The sequence below is a fragment of the Hyla sarda genome, chromosome 5 (assembly GCF_029499605.1).
Source record: "Hyla sarda isolate aHylSar1 chromosome 5, aHylSar1.hap1, whole genome shotgun sequence".
NCBI lineage: Eukaryota > Metazoa > Chordata > Amphibia > Anura > Hylidae > Hyla > Hyla sarda.
This window is the reverse complement of record NC_079193.1, coordinates 82,958,679-82,982,918: the sequence shown is the minus strand read 5'-3', so window position 1 is coordinate 82,982,918 and position 24,240 is coordinate 82,958,679. Positions and strand designations below refer to the sequence as shown.

Below are 24,240 nucleotides of genomic sequence, written 5' to 3'. Positions count from 1 at the left end.
ATTCTACTTTGCAGTGACAGTCATTTTACCCAAAAATGCACGGGCAAACGGAAAAAAAAATAATTGTGCGACAAAATAGAAAAAAAAACGCCATTTTGTAAATTTTTGGGGGCTTCCGTTTCTACGCAGTGCATATTTCGGTAAAAATTACACCTTATTATTCTGTAGGTCCATACGGTTAAAATGATACCCTACTTATATAGGTTTGATTTTGTCGCACTTCTGGAAAAAATCATAACTACATGCAGGAAAATTTATACGTTTAAAGATGTCATCTCCTGACCCCTATAACTTTTTTATTTTTCCACGTACGGGGCGGTATCAGGACTCATTTTTTGCGCCGTGATTACCAAAATACGCTTTTTTGGACTTTGGAATTTTTTTGCGCGTACGCCATTGACTGTACGGCTTAATTAATGATATATTTTTATAGTTCGGACATTTACGCACGCGGCGATACCACATATGTTTATTTTTATTTTTTTTTACACTGTTTTATTTTTCTTATGGGAAAAGGGGGGTGATTCAAACTTTTATTAGGGAAGGGGTTAAATGACCTTTATTAACACTTTTTTTTAACTTTTTTTTTTGCAGTGTTATAGGTCCCATAGGGACCTATAACACTGCACACACTGATCTCTCGTCCTGATCACAGGCGTGTATTAACACGCCTGTGATCAGCATTATCGACGCTTGACTGCTCCTGCCTGGATCTCAGGCACGGAGCAGTCATTCGTCGATCGGACACCGAGGAGGCAGGTAAGAGCCCTCCCGGTGTCCGATCAGCTGTTCGGGATGCCGCGATTTCACCGCGGCGGTCCCGAACAGCCCGACTGAGCAGCCGGGATACTTTCAGTTTCACTTTAGAAGCGGCGGTCAGCTTTGACCGCCGCTTCCAAAGGGTTAATACCGCACATCGCCGCGATCGGCGATGTGTGGTATTAGCCGCGGGTCCCGGCCGTTGATTAGCGCCGGGACCCACGCAATATGATGCGGGATTGCGGCGCGATCCCGCTTCATATCGCGGGAGCCGGCGCAGGACGTAAATATACGTCCTGCGTTGTTAAGGGGTTAAAAACTATATTCTCTGACCTGTCCTTCATAAAGATTAAGGGGATTTACACAAAGAATGGCGCAGTACACAAAAGAAAATGACTGTGGCAGCATGCTTCGATGATTCTGTTTAAAAAGAACTGTGAAAATAAATCCATGAGTGAGAAAACACTTTCCAATTTTAAATGCTCCAAAAGAGACAGAACTGACAAAAGAAAAGGCTGTACAAAAACCTGTTATCGGCAATCACCTGCAGCACATCAATAAATCCAGATATAAAGATAGCAAATAATAAAGAGCCGCCAAGAACAGGTAAGTGTTCAGAAGAAACATGACAAAATTACCCCACCTCCAGTATATATGTCACATGCAAACACTAACAAAGAACAGATGTGCAGCAAAAATGTTTGATGATGATGATTTTTTTTTTCTATAATAGCACAAAAAAGGTATCCCAGTCAGGGAACAGGGTAGATACAAATCTACATACACAAGGACCTAAAGGGGCCCACAAAACCTTTTCTTCAAATTCCTAACCCATTAAAAAATACTTTTATTAAATCCAGACTAATGGTCTATTCACACGTACAGTATTCTGTACCGATTTGATGCGCAGGATTTTATGCTGCAGATTTTAATGTAAACTGAATGATTGAACACAGCTTGAAATCCTGCGCATCAAGTCTGTGCAGAATACTGTATGTGTGAATAGACCCTAAAAGGAGAAATTCGTGTAGAGTGATTCGGGAACTAAAACATACACAGGTCACCAGATAAAAAAACTTAATTTAATATTAATTGACTGTATATATGGCTAACCTGTAAGCCTGTTATTGTGGGGACACCCCATATACATTAGATATCCACTATATTAATACAAAATGTCATGGTCTGACTTTGGCTCTGCATTGATCAGTGTTATTGGCACTCTGCTGCTCTAGCCTGCTAGGGCATCCTGGAGCGCCTTCCACTCAGCTGATTGGGACTTCGTGGATATCCAGCTCTGAGTTAACCGGCAATGTTAAATGTGGTGATCAACTTTGATCGCAGTGTTTAAAGGTTTAATGCTGGGCATCGGCCTGATTGGCAATATCTGGCATTAACTGTGGATCCTGGCTGCTGAGAGCAACTGGGACCCACCGGGTATGAAGTGTGCTCAGCTCATGAGTGGGATCAGGGCGTACAGGTACACTCTTGGTCCTTAAGAGGTTAAAGGGGTACTCCGCTGGACAATTATTTTTTTTAAAATAAACTGGTGCCAGAAAGTTAAACAGATTTGTAAATTACTTCTATTTAAAAATCGTAATCCTTCCAGCACTAATCAGCTGCTATTTGCTCCACAGGAAGTTTTTTTTTAATCTCTTCTGTCTGACCCCAGTGCTCTCTGCTGACACCTCTGTCCATTTTAGAAACTGTCCAGAGTAGGAGAGGTTTGCTATGGGGATTTGCTCCTACTCTGAAAAATTACTAAAATGGTGAGTGGTGTCAGCAGAGAGCACCGTGGACAGGCAAAGGAGATTCAAAAAGTAAAGAACTGCCTGTGGAGCATACAGCAGCTGATAAATACTGCAAGGATTAAGATTATTAAATAGAATATACAAATCTGTTTAACTTTCTGGCACCAGTTGATTTAACCCCTTAAGGACTGAACCCTTTTTCACCTTAAAGGACTGAGCCCTTTTTTGCAATTCTGAACACTGTCACTGATTCAGAGATAGTTTTTTCGTGACAAATTCTACTTTAACATAGCAGTAAATTTTTGTCGTTACTCGCATCCTTTCTTGGTAAAAAAATCACAAAATTTCATAAAAATCTTGAAAATTTAGCATTTTTCTAACTTTGAAACTCCCTGCTTGTAAGGAAAATGGATATTCCAAATACATTTTATATTGATTCACAAATACAATATGTCTACTTCATGTTGGCATCATAAAATTTACCTATTTTACTTTTTGAAGACATTAGAGGGCTTCAAAGTATAGCAGCAATTTTCATGAAAATTTCAAAATCTGAATTTTTCAGGGACCAGTTAAGTTTGACCTGCATTTGAGGGGACTTTCTGTGAGAAATACCCCATAAATGACCCCATTATAGAAACTACACCCCTCAAAGTTTTCAAAATGACATTCAAAAAGTTTGTTAACCGTTTAGGTGTTTCACAAGAATTGCAGCAAAGTGGAGGAGAAAAATCAAAATCTGCGCCCATGGTGCCAGAACAGCAAAAAATAAATAAATAAAAAAAAAACACACACATGGCATACTATTTTGGAAACTAAACCCCTCAAGGAATGTAACAAGGAGTATAGTGAGCCGTAACACCCCACAGGTGTTTGTCGACTTTGCGTTGAAGTTGGACGTGAAAATGGAAAATTAGATTTTTAAACACAAATGATGGTGTTACCCCAAATTTTTCTTTTTCACAAGGGATAATAGGAGAAAATGGACCCCAAAATTTGAAGCCCAATTTCTCCCATTTAAGAAAATGCCCCATATGTGGACATTAAGTGCTCTGCTGGCATACTACAATGCTCAGAAGAGAAGCAGCAAAATGTGGCTTTTTGAAAGAGAATTTTGGTGAAATGGTTTTTGGGGGATATGGGGCATTTAAAAAGTCCCCAGGGTGTCAGAACAGCAAAAAACCCCACATGGCATACTATTTTGGAAACTACACCCCTCAAGGAACATAACAAGGGGTATCGTGAGCCTTAACACCTCACAGGTGTTTTGCGTTGAATTTGGACGTGAAAATGGAAAGTTTTATTTTTAACACTAAATTGATGGTGTTACCCCAAATTTTTCTTTACAAGGGGTAATTGGAGAAAATGGACCACAGAATTTTAAGCCCAATTTCTCCCAATTAAGAAAATGCCCCATATGTGGATGTTAAGTGCTCTGCTGGAGCACTACAGGTCTCAGAACAGAAGGAGCGCTATTGGTCTTTTGAAGAGAGAATTTTGCTGAAATTGAAGTCGGGGGTCATGTGCATTTTCAAACCCCCCACATGTGACACCATTTTGGAAACTAGATCCCTCCAGGAACGTAATAAGGGTTACAGTGAGTACTTACACCTCACAGGTTTTTGAACAGTGGGCCGTAAAAGTGAAAAATTAGATTTTTCATACTAAATTGATGGTATTAACCAAATTTTTTTGTTTCACAAGTAGTAAGAGAAAAAAAAAAAAAAAGCCACAAAATTTGTAGCCCAATTTCTCCAGAATAAGGATATATCCCATACATGGAAGTAAAACACTATGTGGGTGCAAAAACAGGGCTTAGGAGTGAGACAGCACCGATGAGATTTGAGGCCTAAAGTGGTGCTTTGCACTGCAATGGTTGATGTTCTGACATAAAAAAATTTTAAAAATAACCCAGGCAAGTGACCACAATTTTGAAACTACACCCCTCAAGGAAGGTAACAAGGGGTACAGTAAGTACTTACACCTCAAGGTTTTTTGAACAGCGGGCTATAAAATGAGATTTTTTTTTTTTACACTAAAATGCTGGGGTTACCCTTTTTTTTGACATTTTCACAAGGGGTAATTGGAGAAATTGGGTTACAAATTTTGGAGGGCTTTTTCTCCTCACTATGGAAACACATCCACATATGGGGTAACATGCTGGGCGGGCGCACAACAAGGCTCAGAAGTCCTAGAGGTCTGTTTGCATTTGAGGCCTCTGGCATATCAGTAGCTGACGGTTACATACATTCAGAGGAAAATACAAAAAAGAAACACCCACATGTGACACCATTACAGAAAGTACCCACCCTGAGGAATGGGTATACGGCTAAAAAGGACATTTTGAACGCATGGGTGCTTCATAAATTTATTTTCCAGGAATGGATGAAGGGTAGCTTTTGAAAATTGCAATTTTCAACCTATAATCTGGTTCATCTTTTTGGGAACTAACATGTGACTCCGAATTGTCGCCTGGAAATACGACAGAGCTCATGAGCGAGAACTCTTCGCATTTGAGGCCGATGTTTGTTATGGACCTAACAGTTACATACATTCAGAGGAAAATGCAAGAAAGGAACACCCACATGTGAGCCTATGACAAACCGTACACACCCTAGGGAAGTTGTATAGGGGTGAAGTGGACATTTGTAACAGATGGGTGTTCCCTAAATTGCAATTGCAATTTTGATACTGATATGCCAATTCCTAGAATTATGACCCAGAGTATAGACGAAAGTAAAAATGATGCCCGCCCCAAACCCTATGCTCTGAGTCATTCAAGGAATGTGATGTGTGGCCGTCCCTAACCTGTTACCTCAAATCCGCACCCTGCTCAGGTGGGGAGAGTGCGCTGCGCATTTGAGGCAACTGCAAACCCCCAATGCTGTTGACTCTGTGTCCCATGACCCATTTTTTTGGGGAAAAAAAAAAAAGATAGGGTATTGGGAAAAAGGTTTTGGGATTTTTTTGGGGGGGGATGTTTTGGTTTTAAAATTTGGAAGACCATGTACTCTGGACGTACCAGTCCAGAGTACATGGTCTTCCAAATTTTAATTGGAAGTCAAATTCTGGGGAATTAAAATTAGGGAAAAGCATCACATGGAAGTGTGATACTCCCTGAAGCAGTTTTTAATGCAGAGGCCCGGATGTGGTGGTGTCCTTACGAATCCCCCTCCTGTGACACACTGCATTTTTTCTGGGATTGTCCCTTCTTTCCAGTGTGGGGGTCCTCACCTGGAAAGTGTTGGCCAGGGACGATCCGGGGGACCACAGTTCCAGAGGTGCTCTGACCCGCTCCTTGGCGGCCACCAAAGATGAGGGCCTTTAGAACTACCTCTTGAAACTGCAGGAATGTCCCTGTGTTGCCAGCGTACTGGGACAGTACAAAAGAGTTGTACATGGCAACCTGTAAAATGTAGACCGCAACTTTTTTGTACCATGTCCGCGTTTTCCGCATGGCATCATATGGCTTGAGGACTTTATCAGAAAGATCAACTCCCCCCATATACCGATTGTAGTCCAGAATAAAATTGGGCTTGAGGACCGGTCCCACGGTACCTCGCACAGGGACCGGGGTGCTGCCATTCCCATGAATTGTGGTGAGCATAAGGACATACCTGACCAGCAACAAGTTTTCATGGGAAAAGGCACGGGACTCACCCCGGGGGATAGGAGCGGGCAGGGGATGGGGCGGAAGGCCTCTTTGATTCTTCCGGACTGTCCCACAAGCGACTGTGGATCTGGCGGCGAGGGATGTGAAGAGAGGGATCCTAGTATAAAAGTTATACACGTGAAGGTGGTAACCTTTAATCTTTATATTTAATAAAAGGCCCCTAACGATTTTCCCGCTAACACCCAGAGTGGGGGGACATACAGGAATCTCGTCCCTCATACACCATAAACTTGCAAGTGTACCCTGAGGTACTCTAGTAAAGTTTATACATCTTCACGCCATACCGCGCTTGCTTGGTAGGGATGTATTGCCGGAAGCTGAGTTTCCTCTTAAAGCTGATGAGAGACTCATCAATAGCGACCTCCCGCCCCGGGACATAGGCCTACCAAAGTTTGGCCCCAAAGTGATGACCAGTCTGATTTTATACATACGCGGAATCAGTTCGGGGGGGACATGCAGTATTATCAGCATAATGCAAACATTTCCGAATGGCTTTGAAATGGGGACGTGCCATGGCCATACTGTAGAGCGGAGTCTGGTAAAGGATGTCCCCACTCCAGTATTGCCTGACACTAGGCTTTTTAACTAGACCCATATGCAGCACGAGGCCCCAAAAGGTCCTCATTTTGGCCGCATTGACTGGGTACCACTCATTGGGTCTAGCTAAAAATGAGCCCAGGTTTGCAGCGACGAACTGTTGGGCATACAGATTCGTCTGGTCAACCATCAGATTGACAAAGTTGTCAGTGAAAAAAAAACTGAAATAGTCCATTTCAGTAAACCCGACAATGTTAATCTTGATTCCTGAGTCGCCAACAAACTCAGGAATCACGGGCTTGTGGTCCGCTGGCTGAGTCCAGACAAGTTTGCCGGTACGGGCCACCAGTGAACTTGGCCAGGGGGCTTGACTAGTATGAGCGCCAGGGGGACTCATACTAGCATGGGGCACAGGGTCAGGAGCAGAGGAGGTTTGCGGACCCGCTTGGCGGAGTTTCTGCCGCCTTGGTGGCTCATCATCATCACGTCTTCCTCGTCTTCTGAGACGCTTTCAGAGTCAGAGGCAAGTATGGCATATGCCTCTTCCGCCGAAAGTGCCCTGCGGGCCATTCCCCTAATCTAATGGGAGGTGAAGTGTATAAATGTGGGGGGGGGGGGGGGACTTTATTGGTGTATGCGGTGTGATGCGATACTACCTCCCTAACCTAACCTAACTAACCCGCCCTAAGAACAAAAATATAAAAATATAAAATAAAACTAAAAAAAGAAAAAGAAACTTTTAAAAAAAAAGACTTCTAACGCATAAAAAACCTGCGCCAAAAAAAAAAAAAAAAAAAAAAGTGTTCACCAATGTAGTGGTGTGCACACTGATTAGCGCTTGGTGGCGGCAGGGGGCGCAGAAGTCAGTGGAGGGTCTGGCCACTCAGTCCAGAACAGTGGCTGGTGGCACGTACAGACCCCCCACACAAAAATGGCCAAAAATAAAATAAAAAAATGATTAAAACCCGAAAAAAAGCACCCGCCTGGACCGAAAAAAAAACAAAAAAAAACGCTGATCAGTGATAAATCTCTGACAGCGGTGGGGCAAGCCGCACACACAGGTATGGTCCATCCGCACAGCACAGGCCTGCTACTGGTGGCAAGGACCGACTATAGGTGCAAAAAATTTAATTAAAAAAAAAAGACGCTATAACCCGAAAAAGCACCTTCACCTCAAAAAAACGCTACAGGACTGATCAGCAGTGGGTGGGCTTTAGCCAACGGTGACAGACCACTCTTTTATAGCTAAGAGGGCCTGCCATACGTTTGGCTAAATAAATAAATAAAAAATAAAAAAAAAGGAAAAAGGTCTGTGCCCCCCCCCAAAAAACGCTGGGGGCAGACCACAGCGACTCTGTAGGGCCGGGGTCACGCAGCTAAAGGTGCTACGGACCCATGGACACCTACAGAGAGTACGCTGAAAAAAAAACTCCTGCACCCACCTCCCCCCTCCCCAAACTGCAGTGATTGGTGCGGTCACTGCGGCCACCCAATCACTGCTGTACTGGGGGTGGCAACAGTGCCACCCCTCAGTACTGTATGGATGATGATTGGTGGTGTATATTACACCACCGATCAACATCATTATCCGGGTCACTGGGTCACACGTGACTCCAGATGACCCGGAACCGCAGCAGACCGCCGGTTAGTATTTACTGCCAATCTGCTGCGATCCCCGATATGAGGGATCCTCCGTCTCCCCTCGGCACACTTCCGGGATGCCTGCTGAATGATTTCAGCAGGCATCCGGCTCCGATACCCGCCTGGTGAACGTCGGGGAACGGAATCGGAAAAAAAATATATATATAAATCGCTGGTCTTTATTGACCTGCGATTTGCTTCGATCGCCTATATGGGGGGACCTCAGGACCCCCTGGTCGATATGCCGGGATGCCTGCTGAACGATATCAGCACTCATCCCGGTCCGATCCCCGACCGGCGGGGACCTGAATTCCCACGGGCGTATCCATACGCCCTCAGTCCTTAAGGACTTTAAAACGGGGGCGTATGGATACGCCCGCCGTCCTTAAGGGGTTAAAGAAAAAATGTTTTCAAGTGGAGTACCCCTTTAATAAAATCAATATCTCTTTCCCCCTATCTTTTATTACCCTGGATACTAGATATCTACATTATACAAAGGTATTTATGCTACATGGTACCAGACCTATTCCTTTTTTTTTTTATCTAATAAAAATATTAAATCTCCAAATTTCATGATTAATAACTGGACTTGTGCATTCCAAGCATGACGTGGTTGTAGGTATTGTAAGAGCATCCTAGGGATTATCGCATATTCAGTGGACAGCTGTGGAAAATCCTTTAAATTTGCATTTATAGAGACCTTTATTAATTAACTGGATACCACACTTTTCACCTCCATCAAAATCTTGTAGTTTATATAACTCTGCCAATTTAGGATTACGCCAAATTGGTACACAAGGTCCACAGGGTTTTTCTTTGGACCAAACTTTCAACATTAGACATAAAATTGGAGAACATTTCAACCAATATGGAGAACCCTTTCTCCAGACAGCCACCCACATTCATTTCTACACTTTGTGTAAAATTGTACCCACAGGACCACCTATCTATTTTCTAGCAAGCCACCCTTTAAAATATATGTATGAGATATATATTTTACCATCCTAACATTAACGTATAATGTTAAATGGCTTCACCGCTCTCTAACATTTATAAAAAAAATAAAAAAATAAAAAACTACTAACAAAACAACATGTTGCAAAAAAAAAACAAACACAACAGACTACATATTTAAAAACATGTCAGACTGCATGTTAAGACAGGAAAACTAATAAAAACCCAAACTACAATTTAACTCTGACAAATTGGGGTACCAACGGCTGAAAAAAATAATTCCATCCTGTCAGATACTTTGGGGGAGATTTATTAAGGTTGCATGCACACCACATTTTCAGGCTACAGCTGCCTATGGGGGAGGGGAAAACCATGCACTCCCGTACCCCAGCCAGACTGGCGCTGATATCCATTGACTTTAATGAGCCGACCGGTCGGCTCATTTTTGACCCGTAGCCAGTTTTCTGACCGGACTTAAAACCGTAGTATACTATGGTTTTATGTCCGGTCACAAAACCGGATATGGGCAGAAACTGTTACTCCGGTCGGCTCATTAACCCCTTAAGGACCAGGCCATTTTACACCTTAGGACCAGAGTGTTTTTTGCACATCTGACCACTGTCACTTTAAACATTAATAACTCTGGAATGCTTTTAGTTATTCTGATTCCGAGACTGTTTTTTCGTGACATATTCTACTTTAACATAGTGGTAAAATTTTGTGGTAACTTGCATCCTTTCTTGGTGAAAAATTTGAAAATTTTGCATTTTTCTAACTTTGAAGCTTTCTGCTTGTAAGGAAAATGGATATTCAAAATATATATATTTTTTTATTCACATTTCCAATATGTCTACTTTATGTTTGCATCATAAAATTGATGTGTTTTTACTTTTGGAAGACACCAGAGGGCTTCAAAGTTCAGCAACAATTTTCCAATTTTTCACAAAATTTTTAACCTCGCTTTTTTTCAGGGACCAGTTCAGGTTTGAAGTGGATTTGAAGGGTCTTCATATTAGAAATACCCCACAAATGACCCCATTATAAAAACTACACCCCCCCAAAGTATTCAAAATGACAATCAGTAAGTGTTTTAACCCTTTAGGTGTTTAACAGGAATAGCAGCAAAGTGAAGGAGAAAATTCACAATCTTCATTTTTTACACTCGCATGTTCTTGTAAACCCAATTTTTGAATTTTTACAAGGGGTAAAAGGAGAAAATCTATACTTATATTTGTAGCCCAATTTCTCTCGAGTAAGGACATACCTCATATGTCTATGTAAATTGTTCGGCGGGCGCAGTAGAGGGCTCAGAAGCAAAGGAGCGACAAGGGGATTTTGGAGAGTACGTTTTTCAGAAATGGTTTTTGGGGGGCATGTTGCATTCAGGAAGCCCCTATGGTGCCAGAACAGCAAAAAAAAAAAAAAAACACATGGCATACCATTTTGGAAACTAGACCCCTTGGGGAACGCAACAAGGAATAAAGTGAGCCTTAATACCCCACAGGGGTTTCACGACTTTTGCATATGTAAAAAAATATATATTTTTTTTTCACTGAAATTTGTGTTTCCCCCCCAAATTTCACATTTTTGCAAGGGTTAATAGCAGAAAATACCCCCAAAAATTTGTAACCCCATCTCTTCTGAGTATGGAGGTACCCCATAAGTTTACCTGAAGTGCACTATGGGCAAACTACAATGCTCAGAAGAGGAGGAGCACCATTGAGCTTTTGGAAAGAGAATTCGTTTGGAATGGTAGTCAGGGGCCATGTGCATTTACAAAGCCCCCCGTGGTGCCAGAACAGTGGACCCCCCACGTGACCCTATTTTGGAAACTACAACCCTCACAGAATTTAATAAGTGGTGCAGTGAGCATTTACACCCCACTGGCGTTTGACAGATCTTTGGAACAGTGGGCTGTGCAAATGGAAAATTACATTTTTCATTTTCACAGATCACTGTTCCAAAATCTGTCAGACACCTGTGGGGCGTAAATGCTCACTGTACCCCTTATTACATTACATGAGGGGTGTAGTTTCCAAAATGGGGTCACATATGGGGGGGGGGGGTGTCCATTGTTCTGGTACCATGGGGGCTTTGTAAACACAAGTGGCCTTCAATTCCGGACAAATTTTCTCTTCAAAATCCCAATGGCGCTCCTTCTCTTCTGAGCATTGTAGGGTGCCGGCAGAGCACTTTACATCCACATATGGGGTATTTTCTTACTCAGAATAAATTGGGTTACAAATTTTGGGGGGCTTTTTTTTATTTTCCCTTGTGAAAATGAAAAATTTAGGGTGACACCAGCATTTTAGTGAAAAAAAATTTTTCTCTTCATTTTCCCATCCAACTTTAATGAAAATTTGTCAAACACCTGTGGGATGTTCAGGCTCACTATACCCCTTGTTACGTTCTGTGAGGGGTGTCGTTTCCAAAATGGGGTCACATGTGGGTATTTATTTTTTTTGGTTTATGTCAACCACTGTAAAATCAGCCACCCCTGTGCAAATCACCAATTTAGGCCTCAAATGTACATGGTGCGCTCTCACTCCTGAGCCTTGTGCGTCCGCAGAGCATTTTACACCCACATATGGGGTATTTCCGTACTCAGGAGAAATTGCGTTACAAATTTTGGGGGTCTTTTTTTCCCTTTTACCTCCCGTGAAAATAAAAAGTAAAGGACAACACCAGCATGTTAGTGTAAAAAATTTTTTTTTTTTTTACACTAACAGGCTGGTGTAGACCCCAACTTTTCTTTTTCATAAGGGGTAAAAGGAAAAAAAGCCCCCAAAATTAGTAGTGCAATTTCTCCCGAGTACGGAGATACCCATATGTGGAACTAAACTGTTTCCTTGAAATACGACAGGGCTCTGAAGTGAGAGAGAGCCATGTGCATTTGAGGACTAAATTAGGGATTGCACAGGGGTGGACATAGGGGTATTCTACTCCAGTGATTTCCAAACAGGGTGCTTCCAGCTGTTGCTTAACTCCCAGCATGCCTGGACAGTCAGTGGCTGTCCGGAAATGCTGTGAGTTGTTTTGCAACAGCTGGAGGCTCTGTTTTGGAAACACTGCCATACAATAAGTTTTTTTATTTTTTATTGGGGGGACAGTGTAAGGGGGTGTAAATGTAGTGTTTTACCCTTTATTATGTGTAAGTGTAGTGTAGTGTTTTTAGGGTACGTTCACACTGGCGGAGGTTTACAGTGAATTTACCGCTAAGAGTTTGCGCTGCGGCGAAAAATTTGCCGCAGCTCATACTTGAAGCAGAAAACTTACTGTAAACCCGCCAGTGTGAATGTACCCTGTACGTTCACATGGGGGGGCAAACCTCCAGCTGTTTCAAAACTACAACTCCCAGCATGTACTGGCAGACCGTGCAAGCTGGGAGTTGTACTTTTGCAACACCTGGAGGCACACTGGTTGGAAAACCTTCAGTTAGGTTCTGTTACCTAACTCAGTATTTTCCAACCAGTGTGCCTCCAGCTGTTGCAAAACTTCAACTCCCAGAATGTACTGATCGCCGAAAGGCATGCTGGAAGATGTAGTTATGCAACAGCTGGAGGGATCGCAACTACAACTCCCAGCATGCAGAGACAGCTGTTTGCTGTTTAGGCATGCTGGGAGTTGCAGTTTTGCAACATCTGAAGAGCTATAGTTTAGAGACCACTGCACAGTGGTCTCCAAACTGTGGACCTCCAGATGTTGCAAAACTACAACTCCCAGCATGCCCAGACAGCAAACTGCTGTGTGGGCAAGCTGGGAGTTGTAGTTTTGCAAGATCTGGAGGTGCACAGTATAGAGATCACTGTGCAGTGGTCTCAAACTGTAGACCTCCAGCTGTTGCAAAACTACAACTCCCAGCAAGCCTAAACAGCTCTCTGGGCATGCTGGGAGTTGTAGTTTTGCAACATCTGGAGGGTTACAGTTTAGAGACCACTATAGTGGTCTCAGACTGTAGCCCTCCAGATGTTGCTAAGTAACTCACCGGCTTCCGTCGGATCCAGGGAGCTGCGTCGCCGTCCTCCTCTTCCGCCGATCGTTGCCCGCTGCCGCCGCTGATCGTCGCCCACTGCCGTCGCCGATGGGTAAGTGGATCTTCGGCGCCGGTCCCTGTCGGTTTCCCCGTCCTGCCCCGCCTATTGTGGGTGGGCAGAACGGGGAAACCGAAAGTAAACCCCTCCGCCCCCGATCTGCTATTGGTGGTCGTGTCTAAACCACCAATAGTAGAGATAGGAGGGGTGGCACCTCTGCCACCTCACTCCTATCACTACAGGGGGATCGTGGGTGTCTAGGACATCCGCGATCCCCCTTCTATTCCGGGTCACCGGGTCACCATAGACCCGTAATCGGTGCAAATCGCAAGTGTGAATTCACTTGCGATTTGCGCCGATCGCCGACATGGGGGGGGGGATCTAATCACCCCCTTGGGCATTTGCGCGGGGTGCCTGCTGATAGATATCAGCAGTCACCCCGGCCCGGTACAGGTACGCCCTTGGTCCTTAAGTACCAGGGAGCAAAGGCGTACCTGTACTCCCTTAGTCCTTAAGGGGTTAAAGTCAATGGATTTCAGCGCCGGTCCCGCTGGGGTACGGGAGCGCACGGTTTTCCCCTACCCCAGTCAGACCCTGCAGCCATAGCCTGAAAACGTGGTGTGCATGCACCTTAAGACCTGTCCAAAGGAAAAGTTGCTGAGTTGCCCATAGCAACCAGATTATTTTCATTTTTTCAGAGGCCTTTTCAAAAGCGAAAGAAGCGATATGATTGGTTGCTACTCGCAACTCAGCAACTATTCTTTTGAACAGGTCTTGATAAATCTCCCCCTTTTTTCCCCCTTCAGTGTATAGCCTTAGCTGCTGAATAGGAAAATCAATCTATGCAAAAGAACTTTTATATTTTTTATTTTTTTACAACGTATACAGACTGCAGCAGAGAGAACAGAGTGGCGCTTTGTAAAAATTTGGGGGCAGATTTACCTTGACTTTGTATTAAAATATGCAGTCCCATTGATTTTAATGGGATTCGGCTGCAGAAAGAATAGACATGTTCGCACGGAAATGCATTGCTGTCTATGAGACTGCGCATTTCTAATTGGTCCTAGCATCCTTTCGCCACTGACATTCCACCATATAAACATAGCCTAACAGACAGTGCCTCCAGCTGTTGCAAAACTAAAATTCCCAGCATGCTGAGAGTTGTAGTTTTGCAACAGCTTGAGGCACACTGGTTGGTTCGTTGAAGTGAATGTAGCCAAGTTATAAAAACAACCAGGACCTGAGGATAGGGGTGGTGCTGTTTTCTTTTTCTATTCCTGGACAACCCCTTTAAACCTGTGTTTGCTGATCCATAGGTAAGTGAAGGGTAGAGTCATGTGCACTAGAAATGCTGTGAATTTTCTGCAGCATTTCCATATCAAACGGTGTGTTTTGGTGCTGATCTGCTGCTGCGCCACTTGTCATGGATAGTGTATTTAGATGTACTTAAAATTCACAGTTGGAAAAGTGCGACATATCTACAGCAAAACATGCAACAGCAGAACAATACATGCAGATTGTGAATACTACACATCCACAGCGTAGGTCAATTTATAAATACTACCGATTTTCCACACAGAAATTGATTTAGAAAAATTAGCAAATACACCACGCGTCACCATTTCAGAGGTGATTCTGCTGACAGAATGAGCAGGAAATACCGTAGTGTAAGTGGTGCAGTAGAATCCCATTAAGAAAAATGGGAGGCTGCTGCACCAGATTTTCCAAACAGAATTCCGGAGCGGAATTAAACTTTGAAATTACGTAGTGTGAATGGGCCCTATAACAGTTTAGCCATTACCTGGGGCAAGAAAATACAGCTTGCTATAAAAAGCTAGATTTACTGAAGGGGTGTGTGGTTTACCTGATGCAAAATCCTGGTGGCATAGAGAAAAGTTTCTAAGAAGTTAAGCAAGTCGCCCCTTATGTATCACACAGCATGCACCATTGTGATAAATTTTGAGCAATTTTCTCCTGTATGATGTAGTTCAACCCCGTTTCCCTTTAGGACCTTAATAAGTCTGCCACCACGTTTCTACTATGAGTGTTCTGTAAAAACCAATCATAATAAAAAATGATGTGAAGCTGTAAAAGTCAATCGTCTGCTAGTGTCCAGGCTGGCAAAGTAACGCGCAAGACTTCCTAATTTGTGTTAAATTAGAAATCTTAATTAAGCGTCTACTTGTTAATAAGCAGCAAATGAACAATTATCGCAGACGGCTTGTTTAGACGTTGTGGGGTGGTTTATGGTGTCTGTGCTCAATTACAATGTTTAACCACTTCCCAACAGGCAGCAAAATGGCCATCTTCGGTCAGAATGAGCAAGCGCTGGAGAAATAGTAATGAGCAGTATGTGTGTCTAAAGAGGTTCATAGTTAATGAGCACTTATTAAAGCACATGGCTGTTTAGTATGCGGTTATATTAGAGGTATATAGGGCCCAGAGGTGTATAGTCTACCAGAAAAAAATAGCACACGCTACTCAAATTATGCCCTAGAAGCTATCCAGAGTCCAACAGAGCCTATGCTGGTGGTAAACTGGTGGGTACTTAAGTCCTAATGGACAGTGGTTAAGATTTTATAATAACATTGCATGCATGGCCACCATTATTAGTTTGTTGGAGTTTAGCAATTGCTAATTTACATGTTTAGGACATGGATTTCTGGAACATCAATCCTGATGACAATCTCCGTCCCATGAACGTGATTGGGGTTTCTGGCACCCAGTTTACATGCTATGGTAAATTTCGGCACAGATTTGCAGATGCCCCAGTGAATAAAATCTACAGCAGAGACAAGTGGAACCTTTCTTATGTTGCATGGAAACACAGCAAATAAATCCCACTGAACGACACTAGGGCTAGACATTGGGGCAAGTTGCCAGCGTTTTGTGCAGCTGCTGCTGTATTTATCTCATTGGTACAACTCAGATGAGGGCAGGACTAGATAGGTGGACTCATTTTGGGGGATCAGTGGGGTCCAGACTGACCGATAACTAACAATGTAGCTCTATAGTGATAAAACTCCTTTACAAAAGGAGACATTGAGTGAGACATTTTAAAAACGAACATTAAAAAAACAAAAAAAAAAACAACAACATAGTAACAGTTTATATGGTTTAAAAAAAAAAAAATACACGAATCCATCGAGTTCAACCTAAAATCCTACTGTGTTGATATATAGGAAGGCAAAAAAAACCATGAAGCTGATGCCAATTGCCCATGACAGAGGAAAAATTCCTTCCTGACTAATATGGCAATCAGAATAAATCCCTGTCCATAACCCATAAATCTACTATACATAACCTGTAATATTGAATTTTATTTTTCAGAAAAACAACCAGGCCCCCCTTGAACTTGTTTATTGGGTTAGACATCACAACATCATGTGACAGAGTTCCATAGCCTCTCTGCTATTTCAGTAAAGAATCTCTGTCAGTGATTATGGTGAAACCTTCCTCTAGACATAGAGGATGCCCCCTTGTCATGGTTACTGGCCTAGGTATGAAAAGATCACTATAAAGATCTCTGTACTGTCAATTCATATATATTTGTACATTGTGATCAAATCGCCCTTAAGATGTCTTTTTTCCAAACTAAATAATCCCAAGCTTTGTAACCTGTCTTTGTCCTGTAATCCTCCCATACCATAATTATCTTTGTCGCCCTCCTCTGCACCCTCTCTAGTTCAGCTATGTCCTTATATACAGGTGCACAAAATTAGGCCCAATACTCCATATGCTGTCTGACTAATGATTTATACAGAGGCAAAGCTATGTCCTTGACACGTGCCTCCATGTCTCTCTTTATACATCCCAGGACTTTGTTAGCCTTGGCAGCAGCTGCCTGGCACTGATTGAGTTTACTGTCCACCAATATCGCCAAGTCCCTTCCGGTAGAAGTTTTTCCTACTGCCTAATTATAAATGAATAAAAAAAAAAAAAATAAATAAAAAAAAAATACCCTGAACTATAGTGCAGGCAAACCGCATTAAAAAGAGAGGTTACTTACATAATTCTGTGCAGTTATCCATCCCGGAAGCGGCACTGCTATAGCGCTGCTGTGCGAAATGGAAGCAGGGAGTCTTCTTGCCAAGCTCCCCTGCTTCTTCAACATGCAGCGCTATGCCCGCCCTTCTGATGAATATTAAAAAGGTCTTCACTCTCACATCCTAGTAATATGAAATTTATATATCCTCTTGTCAAAAGTATTCTAACTAGCTGCAGCAGGAGCCTCCTCCATCCCTTCAATTTCTAGTTTTAGGGGCCCATTAACTATGCCCTAAATCTTCAGATAAATTATAGTGGGATCACACAGTTACACAGGACCAGATAGGGGCTTTTGTTTATTAAAAAAATATATTACTTTGTCACAAAGATAAGCACAGTAAGACAAGGGGAAAGATATGTACTTGACTGTTACATCACAGGGACATTAGACACACTAACAACTGCAATGTCACACTGACCGGCTAATGGTGCCAAGACCTTAAACTAGTTCTAATAAAAATAAATAGCTTGTGCCACTTTCCTAATTTATGACAAATGACAGACAGTGAGCCGGACATCTTGTCATTGTGCTCGTAACAGGCACATAATGGTGCTGAAGAATGTAAGGACATTAGTGTCATCTACTGTTAAGGGGAATTATGGAATAGTCTGGCTCAGTCAGTTTCTAGTATTTCATATACGGGAATAGATTCTGCCATCGGGTTACACAAAATTCATAATGATCAATAGGTTTTATCAGTATCTTCTTCAAAATAGGGCCTATAAATATTTATGGGGTAGAATAGTTTCAGAATTTGAGTATGTGTTTTTTTACAGTTTCATATGTTTTTCAATATGCTTTACCAATTGTTCACAGGTAAAGATCTCTAATCAAATTCATCTAAACATGAATTTCCACTGTTTATTTACAGTGGAAAAAAATCTGTCCTGATAACAGGTGATTGTTGTGCGCCTTCCCCATGCAGTCCTCAAGCCTTGTAAAAGGCTCTTTAAATAAGCACCAATCTAAAAGATCAGAACTCATTTGAACCAAGTGTCTGGCCATATAATAGGACACTCAAAGTCTAATGAAGGTTCCACAGAGTAGGATTGGTTTCCAGCCTGTTCTACTGTAAAGTTGAGAGTCTCAGAGAGGTCACACCATGCCACATCTTAATGCAACTCTTGGGTTGCATGAGTTACTGGCTGCTACACCGCTATCTTTAACAGAATCTTCTTCTAACCATAAAAGGCATGCAACATAAACCTCACATAATATAGTGCAACATAGCAGTATGGCCTAAGGCCACAGGTATGCAACACGAGTCCTAAATCTTTTATAAATGAAAACAGCTTTACAGAAAGCAAGGCGTGACAATGATCAACTGAGCGCTTCTCCCCGTTCATCGTAGCGATTGCTGGGGCTCTCAGCATCCATACACCAACTGATCAAAACTGACAGGCCAAATTTTTTTTTTTTAACAACAGTTACATTGGGGCAAAAAAGTATTTAGTCAGCCACCAATTGTGCAAGTTCTCCCACTTAAAAAGATGAGAGAGGTCTGTAATTTTCATCATAGGTATACCTCAACTATGAGAGACAGAAAGAAAAAAAAATCCAAAAAATCACAGTCTGATTTTATAAGAATTTATTTGCAAATTATGGTGGAAAATAAGTATCTGATCACCTACAAACAAGCAAGATTTCTGGCTCTCACAGACCTGTAAATACTTTTTTAAGAGTCTCCTCTGTCCTTCACTCATTACCTATATTAATGGCACCTGTTTGAACTTGTTATCAGTATAAAAGGCACCTGTCCACAACCTCAAACAGTCACACTCCAAACTCCACTACGATCAAGACCAAAGAGCTGTTGAAGGACACCAGAAACAAAATTGTAGACCTCCACCAGGCTGGGAAGACTGAATCTGCAATAGGCAAGCAGCTTTGTGTGAGGATATCAACTGTGGGAGCAATTATTAGAAAATGGAAGACATACAAGACCACTGACAATCTCCCTCGATCTGGGGCTCCACGCAAGATCTCACCCCGTGGTGTCAAAATCAACACAAGAACAGTGAGCAAAAATCCCAGAACCACATGGGGGGGGGGGGGGGGGATCTAGTGAATGCTACAGAGAACTGGGACCAAAGTAACAAAGGCTACCATCAGTAACACACTACACCACCAGGGACTCAAATCATGCAGTGCCAGAAGTGTCCTCCTGCTTAAGCCAGTACATGTCTGGGCCCATCTGAAGTTTGCTAGAGAGCATTTGAATGATCCAGAAGAGGATTGGGAGACTGTCATATGGTCAGATGAAACCATGGTAGAACTTTTTGGTAAAAACTCAACTCATCGTGTTTGGAGGAGAAAGAACACCATATCTACTGTGAAGCATGGGGGCTGGAAACATCATGCTTTGAGGCCGTTTTTCTGCTAAGGGACCAGGACGACAGACCCAGGCAAAGGAAAGAATGAATGGGGCCATGTATTGTGAGATTGAGTGAAAACCTCCTTCCATCAGCAAGGGCATTGAAGATGAAACATGGCTGGGTAATTCAGCATGACAATGATCCCAAACACACCACCCGGGCAACGAAGGAGTGGCTTCGTAAGAAGAATTTCAAGGTCCTGGAGTGGCCTTGCCAGTCTCCAGATCTCAACCCTATAGAAAACCTTTGGAGGCAGTTGAAAGTCCATGTTGCCCAGCAACAGTCCCAAAACATCACTGCTCTTTTTTTCTCATTAGGTTTCTCATAGTTGAGGTATACTTATGATGAAAATTACAGGCCTCTCATCTTTTTAAGTGGGAGAACTTGCACAATTGGCGTCTGACAATACTTTTTTGCCACACTGTATACTGAAGAAAAAAAGGACCTAGCACTCGCCCAGTTGTGGATCATGAGTCTTCAGGCTTCAGAATATGGTGGATACATATAAAGTGCAGGGAGGGGGGCAGACACCAAGTGTACAGGGGCATACCTTGCGTTGCTGTAAAGTATATGACTGCTGAGGCCACTGAACCTTTAAAGAGGTGGAAACTTAAAAGCCCAATTTAATGACTAAACAATGGTATTGTGCAGTGCCTCAGACAGTTTTTCTCCATTTTCCACGTGTTGCTCACACTGCGCAAGGGTCCAGTCCCGGTCAGCGTGCAGCAGCCAATACCTACTAAAACCATACTCCCATCGGTCCACTGCAAGTATTGATCCCAGGAAACCTGGGACTAAGGCTTGCTATCCGATCTGGTGAGTATATCACTTAGGTGTGGTGGAGGGTCTGTATATGTAAATGAAGGGAGCGCCCCCTGTTTTCTTTTTCCCTCTTTCCTATGTCTTCAATCCTTAGGTTGGGGTATCCTGTATGTAGACATGGTATCAACTTATGTTCTGAAAACATGTTTACATATTTTTTTTTAATAGCCAAAATATCAATGTACAAATGTGAACAATCACTTACAGTTAGAAGCTTTGTTGTAATTCCGGCATCTACAACCGCTTTATGCATGGCACGTAATGTATCTAGCTCTGGAGCAGCAATGAATACGACATATGGCATGAACTCAGATGTCCTAAGCACTTTTAAAGCCTGAAAGAAAACAAAAGCAATTAAGATAAAGATAATGGCACTACAATACAAACGACTGACCACAAAATTAAACAAACCAAACTCTAATCAGTGCAGGTAGCCTGTAGTAGAAACAGATAGACATTGTGACATTTGGTAGATATGATCAGCCTTAACATTAAAAAACATTTCAAAACAATGCCTCCTGTCAAAGGATGGGGTAAATTAGAAAGCAAGTGAACAGTAAGTTGTTAAAGTTCATGTTTTGAAAGCAAGAAAAATAGGCAAGCTTAAAGGAGAACTCCAGACCATAAAAATGGTCCCCCATAGTGCCGGCAGTAAAAAAATAATGATGTACATACCTTCCTCCGCTCCCCCGGGGCCTCCGGTAACCGACTCCGGTCTCTGCCGCAATCCACTTCCTGGTTGCTGGTGATCGGATGAATCATCCAATCACCAGCCGCAGCGCAGTCTGTGAATGTACCCTAAAGACACTACCCTACACTAACACATAATAAAGGGTAAAACACTACATATACACCCCCTTAAACAGTCCCCACGCAATAAAAATTAAAAACGTATTTTACGGCAGTGTTTCCAAAACGGAGCCTCCCGCTGTTGCAAAACAACTCCCAGCAATTCTGGACAGCCATTGACTGTCCAGGCATGCTGGGAGTTTAGCAACAGCTGGAGGCACCCTGTTTGGGAATCACCGGTATAGAATACCCCTACGTTCACCCCTATGCAATCCCTAATTTAGTCCTCAAATGCACATGGCGCTCTCTCACTTCGGAGCCCTGTCGTACTTCAAGGAACCAGTTTAGGGCCACATATGGTGTATTTCTGTACTCTGGAGCAATTGCACTACACATTTTGGGGGGGATTTTTCTCCTTTTACCCCTTATGAAAAGGAAAATTTAATGTCTACACCAGCCTGTTAGTGTAAAAAAATAAAACATTTTACACTAACATGCTGGTGTTGCCCCATACTTTTTATTTTCACAAGAGGTAAAAAGGAAAAAAAGACCCCCAAAATTTGTAAGGTAATTTCTCCTGAGTACAGAAAACCCCCATATGTGGGCGTAAAATGCTCTGTGCAAGAACAGGGCCCAGGAGGCCTAAATTGGTGATTTGCACAGGGGTGGCCGATTTTACACTGGTTCTGACATAAACGTAAAAAAATAAATACTCACGTGTGACCCCATTTTGGAAACTACACCCCTCACGGAATGTAACAAGGGGTATAGTGAGCCTTAACACCCCACAGGTGTTTGACAAATTTTCATTAAAGTTGGATGGGAAAAATGAAAATGGGGTTATTTATGGTTTTTTTTTTTTTTTTCAATATGAAGGCCCTTCCAATCCACTTCAAAACTGAACTGGTCCCAGAAAAATTCAGATTTTGAAAATTTCATTAAAAATGTGAAAATTGCTGCTGAACTTTGAAACCCTCCGATGTCCAAAAGTAAAAACATGTCAACTTTATGATGCGCACATAAAGTAGACATATTGTATATGTGAATCAATATAAAATGTATTTGGAATGTATTTTCCTTACAAGCAGAGAACTTCAAAGTTAGAAAAATGCTAGATTTTCAAATTCTTCATAAAACTGCGGGCGCACAACATGGCTCAGAAGTGAGAGCGCACTATGTACATATTGGTCTAAATTGGTGATTTGCACAGGGGTGGCTGATAGTTACAGCGCTTCTGACAAACACAAAAAAAAAAAAAACCCCACATGTGACCCCATTTTGGAAACTTCACCCCTCACGGAGTGTAACAAGGGATATAGTGAGCCATAACATCCCACATGTGTTCGACAAATTTTCGTTCAAGTTGGACATGAAAATAAAAAATCTGATTTTTTTTTCACTAAAATGCTGGTCTTACCCCAAAGTTTTTATTTTCACAAGGGGTAATATGGGAAAAAGCCCCCCAAAATTTGTAACACCATTTTTTTTGAGTATGGGAAAACCCCATATGTTGATGTAAAGTGCTCTGCGGGGGCACTACAGGGCTCAGAAGAGAAGGAGCGCCATTGGGCTTTTTGAGAGAGAGTTTGGCTGGAATTGTATGCCATGTGTGTTTACAAAGCCCCCATGGTGCAAGAACGGCGGAACCCCCCTCACATGGGACCCCATTTTGGAACCTACACCCCTTACGGAATGTAATAAGGGGTACAGTCGGCATTTACACCCCACAGGTGTCTGACAGATTTTTGGAACAGTGGTCCGTGAAAATGAAAAATGTCATTTTTCATTTGCCCACCCCACTGTTCAAAAAATTCTGTCAAACGCTAGTGGGGTGTAAATGCTAACTGCACCCCTTATTAAATTCTGTGAGGGGTGTAGTTTCCAAAATGGGGTCACAAATTTGTTACAAATGTGTTACAAATTTTGGAGGGCTTTTTCTCTTATTACCCCTTGTAAAAATGAAAAATTTTAGATAACACCAGCATTTTAGTGAAAAATTTTTTTTTTCATTCTCACGTCAAACTTTAGCGAAAATTCGTCAATCACCTGTGGGGTGTTAAGGCTCACTAAACCCCTTGTTACGTTCCTTGAGGGGTGTAGTTTCCAAAATAGTGTGCCATGTGTTTTATTTTTGCTGTTATGGCACCATGGGGGCTTCCTAAATGAGACATGCCCGCCAACCATTTCAGCAAAATTCGCTCTCCAAAATCCCATTGTTGCTCCTTTCCTTCTGAGCCCTATAGTGCACCCACAAAGCACTTTACATCCACATATGGAGGTATTCACTTTTACCCATTACCCCTTGTAAAAAAAAAAAAAAATACGGTAGGTTTACAAGAACATGTTAGTGTAAAAAATAAAGATTTTGAATTTTCTCCTCCACTTTGCTGCTATTCCTGTGAAACATTTTCTGAATGTAATTTTTAATACTTTAAGGGGTGCAGTTTTCATAATGGGGTCCATTATAGGGGATTTCTAACATAAAGACCCTCAAATTCACTTTGAAACTGAACTGGTCCTTGAAAAATTCAGATTTAGAAATTTTCATGAAAAATTTGAAAATTGCTGCTAAACTAAAAAGCCCTATAATGTCTTAAAAAGTAAAAACATGTCAACTTTATGATGCAAACACAAACTAGACATATTGTATATTGTGAATCAACATATTTATTTGGAATGTCCACTTTCCTTACAAGCGGAGAGCTTCAAAAATTTTCAATTTTTAGATTTTCTCACCAAGAAATGATGCAAGTATTGAAATAAAATTTACCACTATCAAAGTAGAATGTCACAAAAAAACTCTCAGAATCAAATATTTAAGTTAAAGCATCCCAGAGTTATTAATGCTTAAAGTGACAGT

General features: G+C 42.1%; 1 protein-coding gene across 7 annotated transcripts in view; it reads right to left on the bottom strand.

The window, feature by feature from the left end:
* The window catches only part of PALS2 (protein associated with LIN7 2, MAGUK p55 family member), a 192,031-nt gene that overhangs the window by 10,473 nt on the left and 157,318 nt on the right, over positions 1-24,240 (bottom strand). For all 7 annotated transcript variants that reach the window (XM_056519822.1, XM_056519816.1, XM_056519819.1 and 4 more), the window contains one exon: positions 20,797-20,925. In XM_056519822.1, the coding sequence (XP_056375797.1) occupies positions 20,797-20,925 (129 nt within the window). The remainder of the gene's footprint in view (positions 1-20,796; positions 20,926-24,240) is intronic.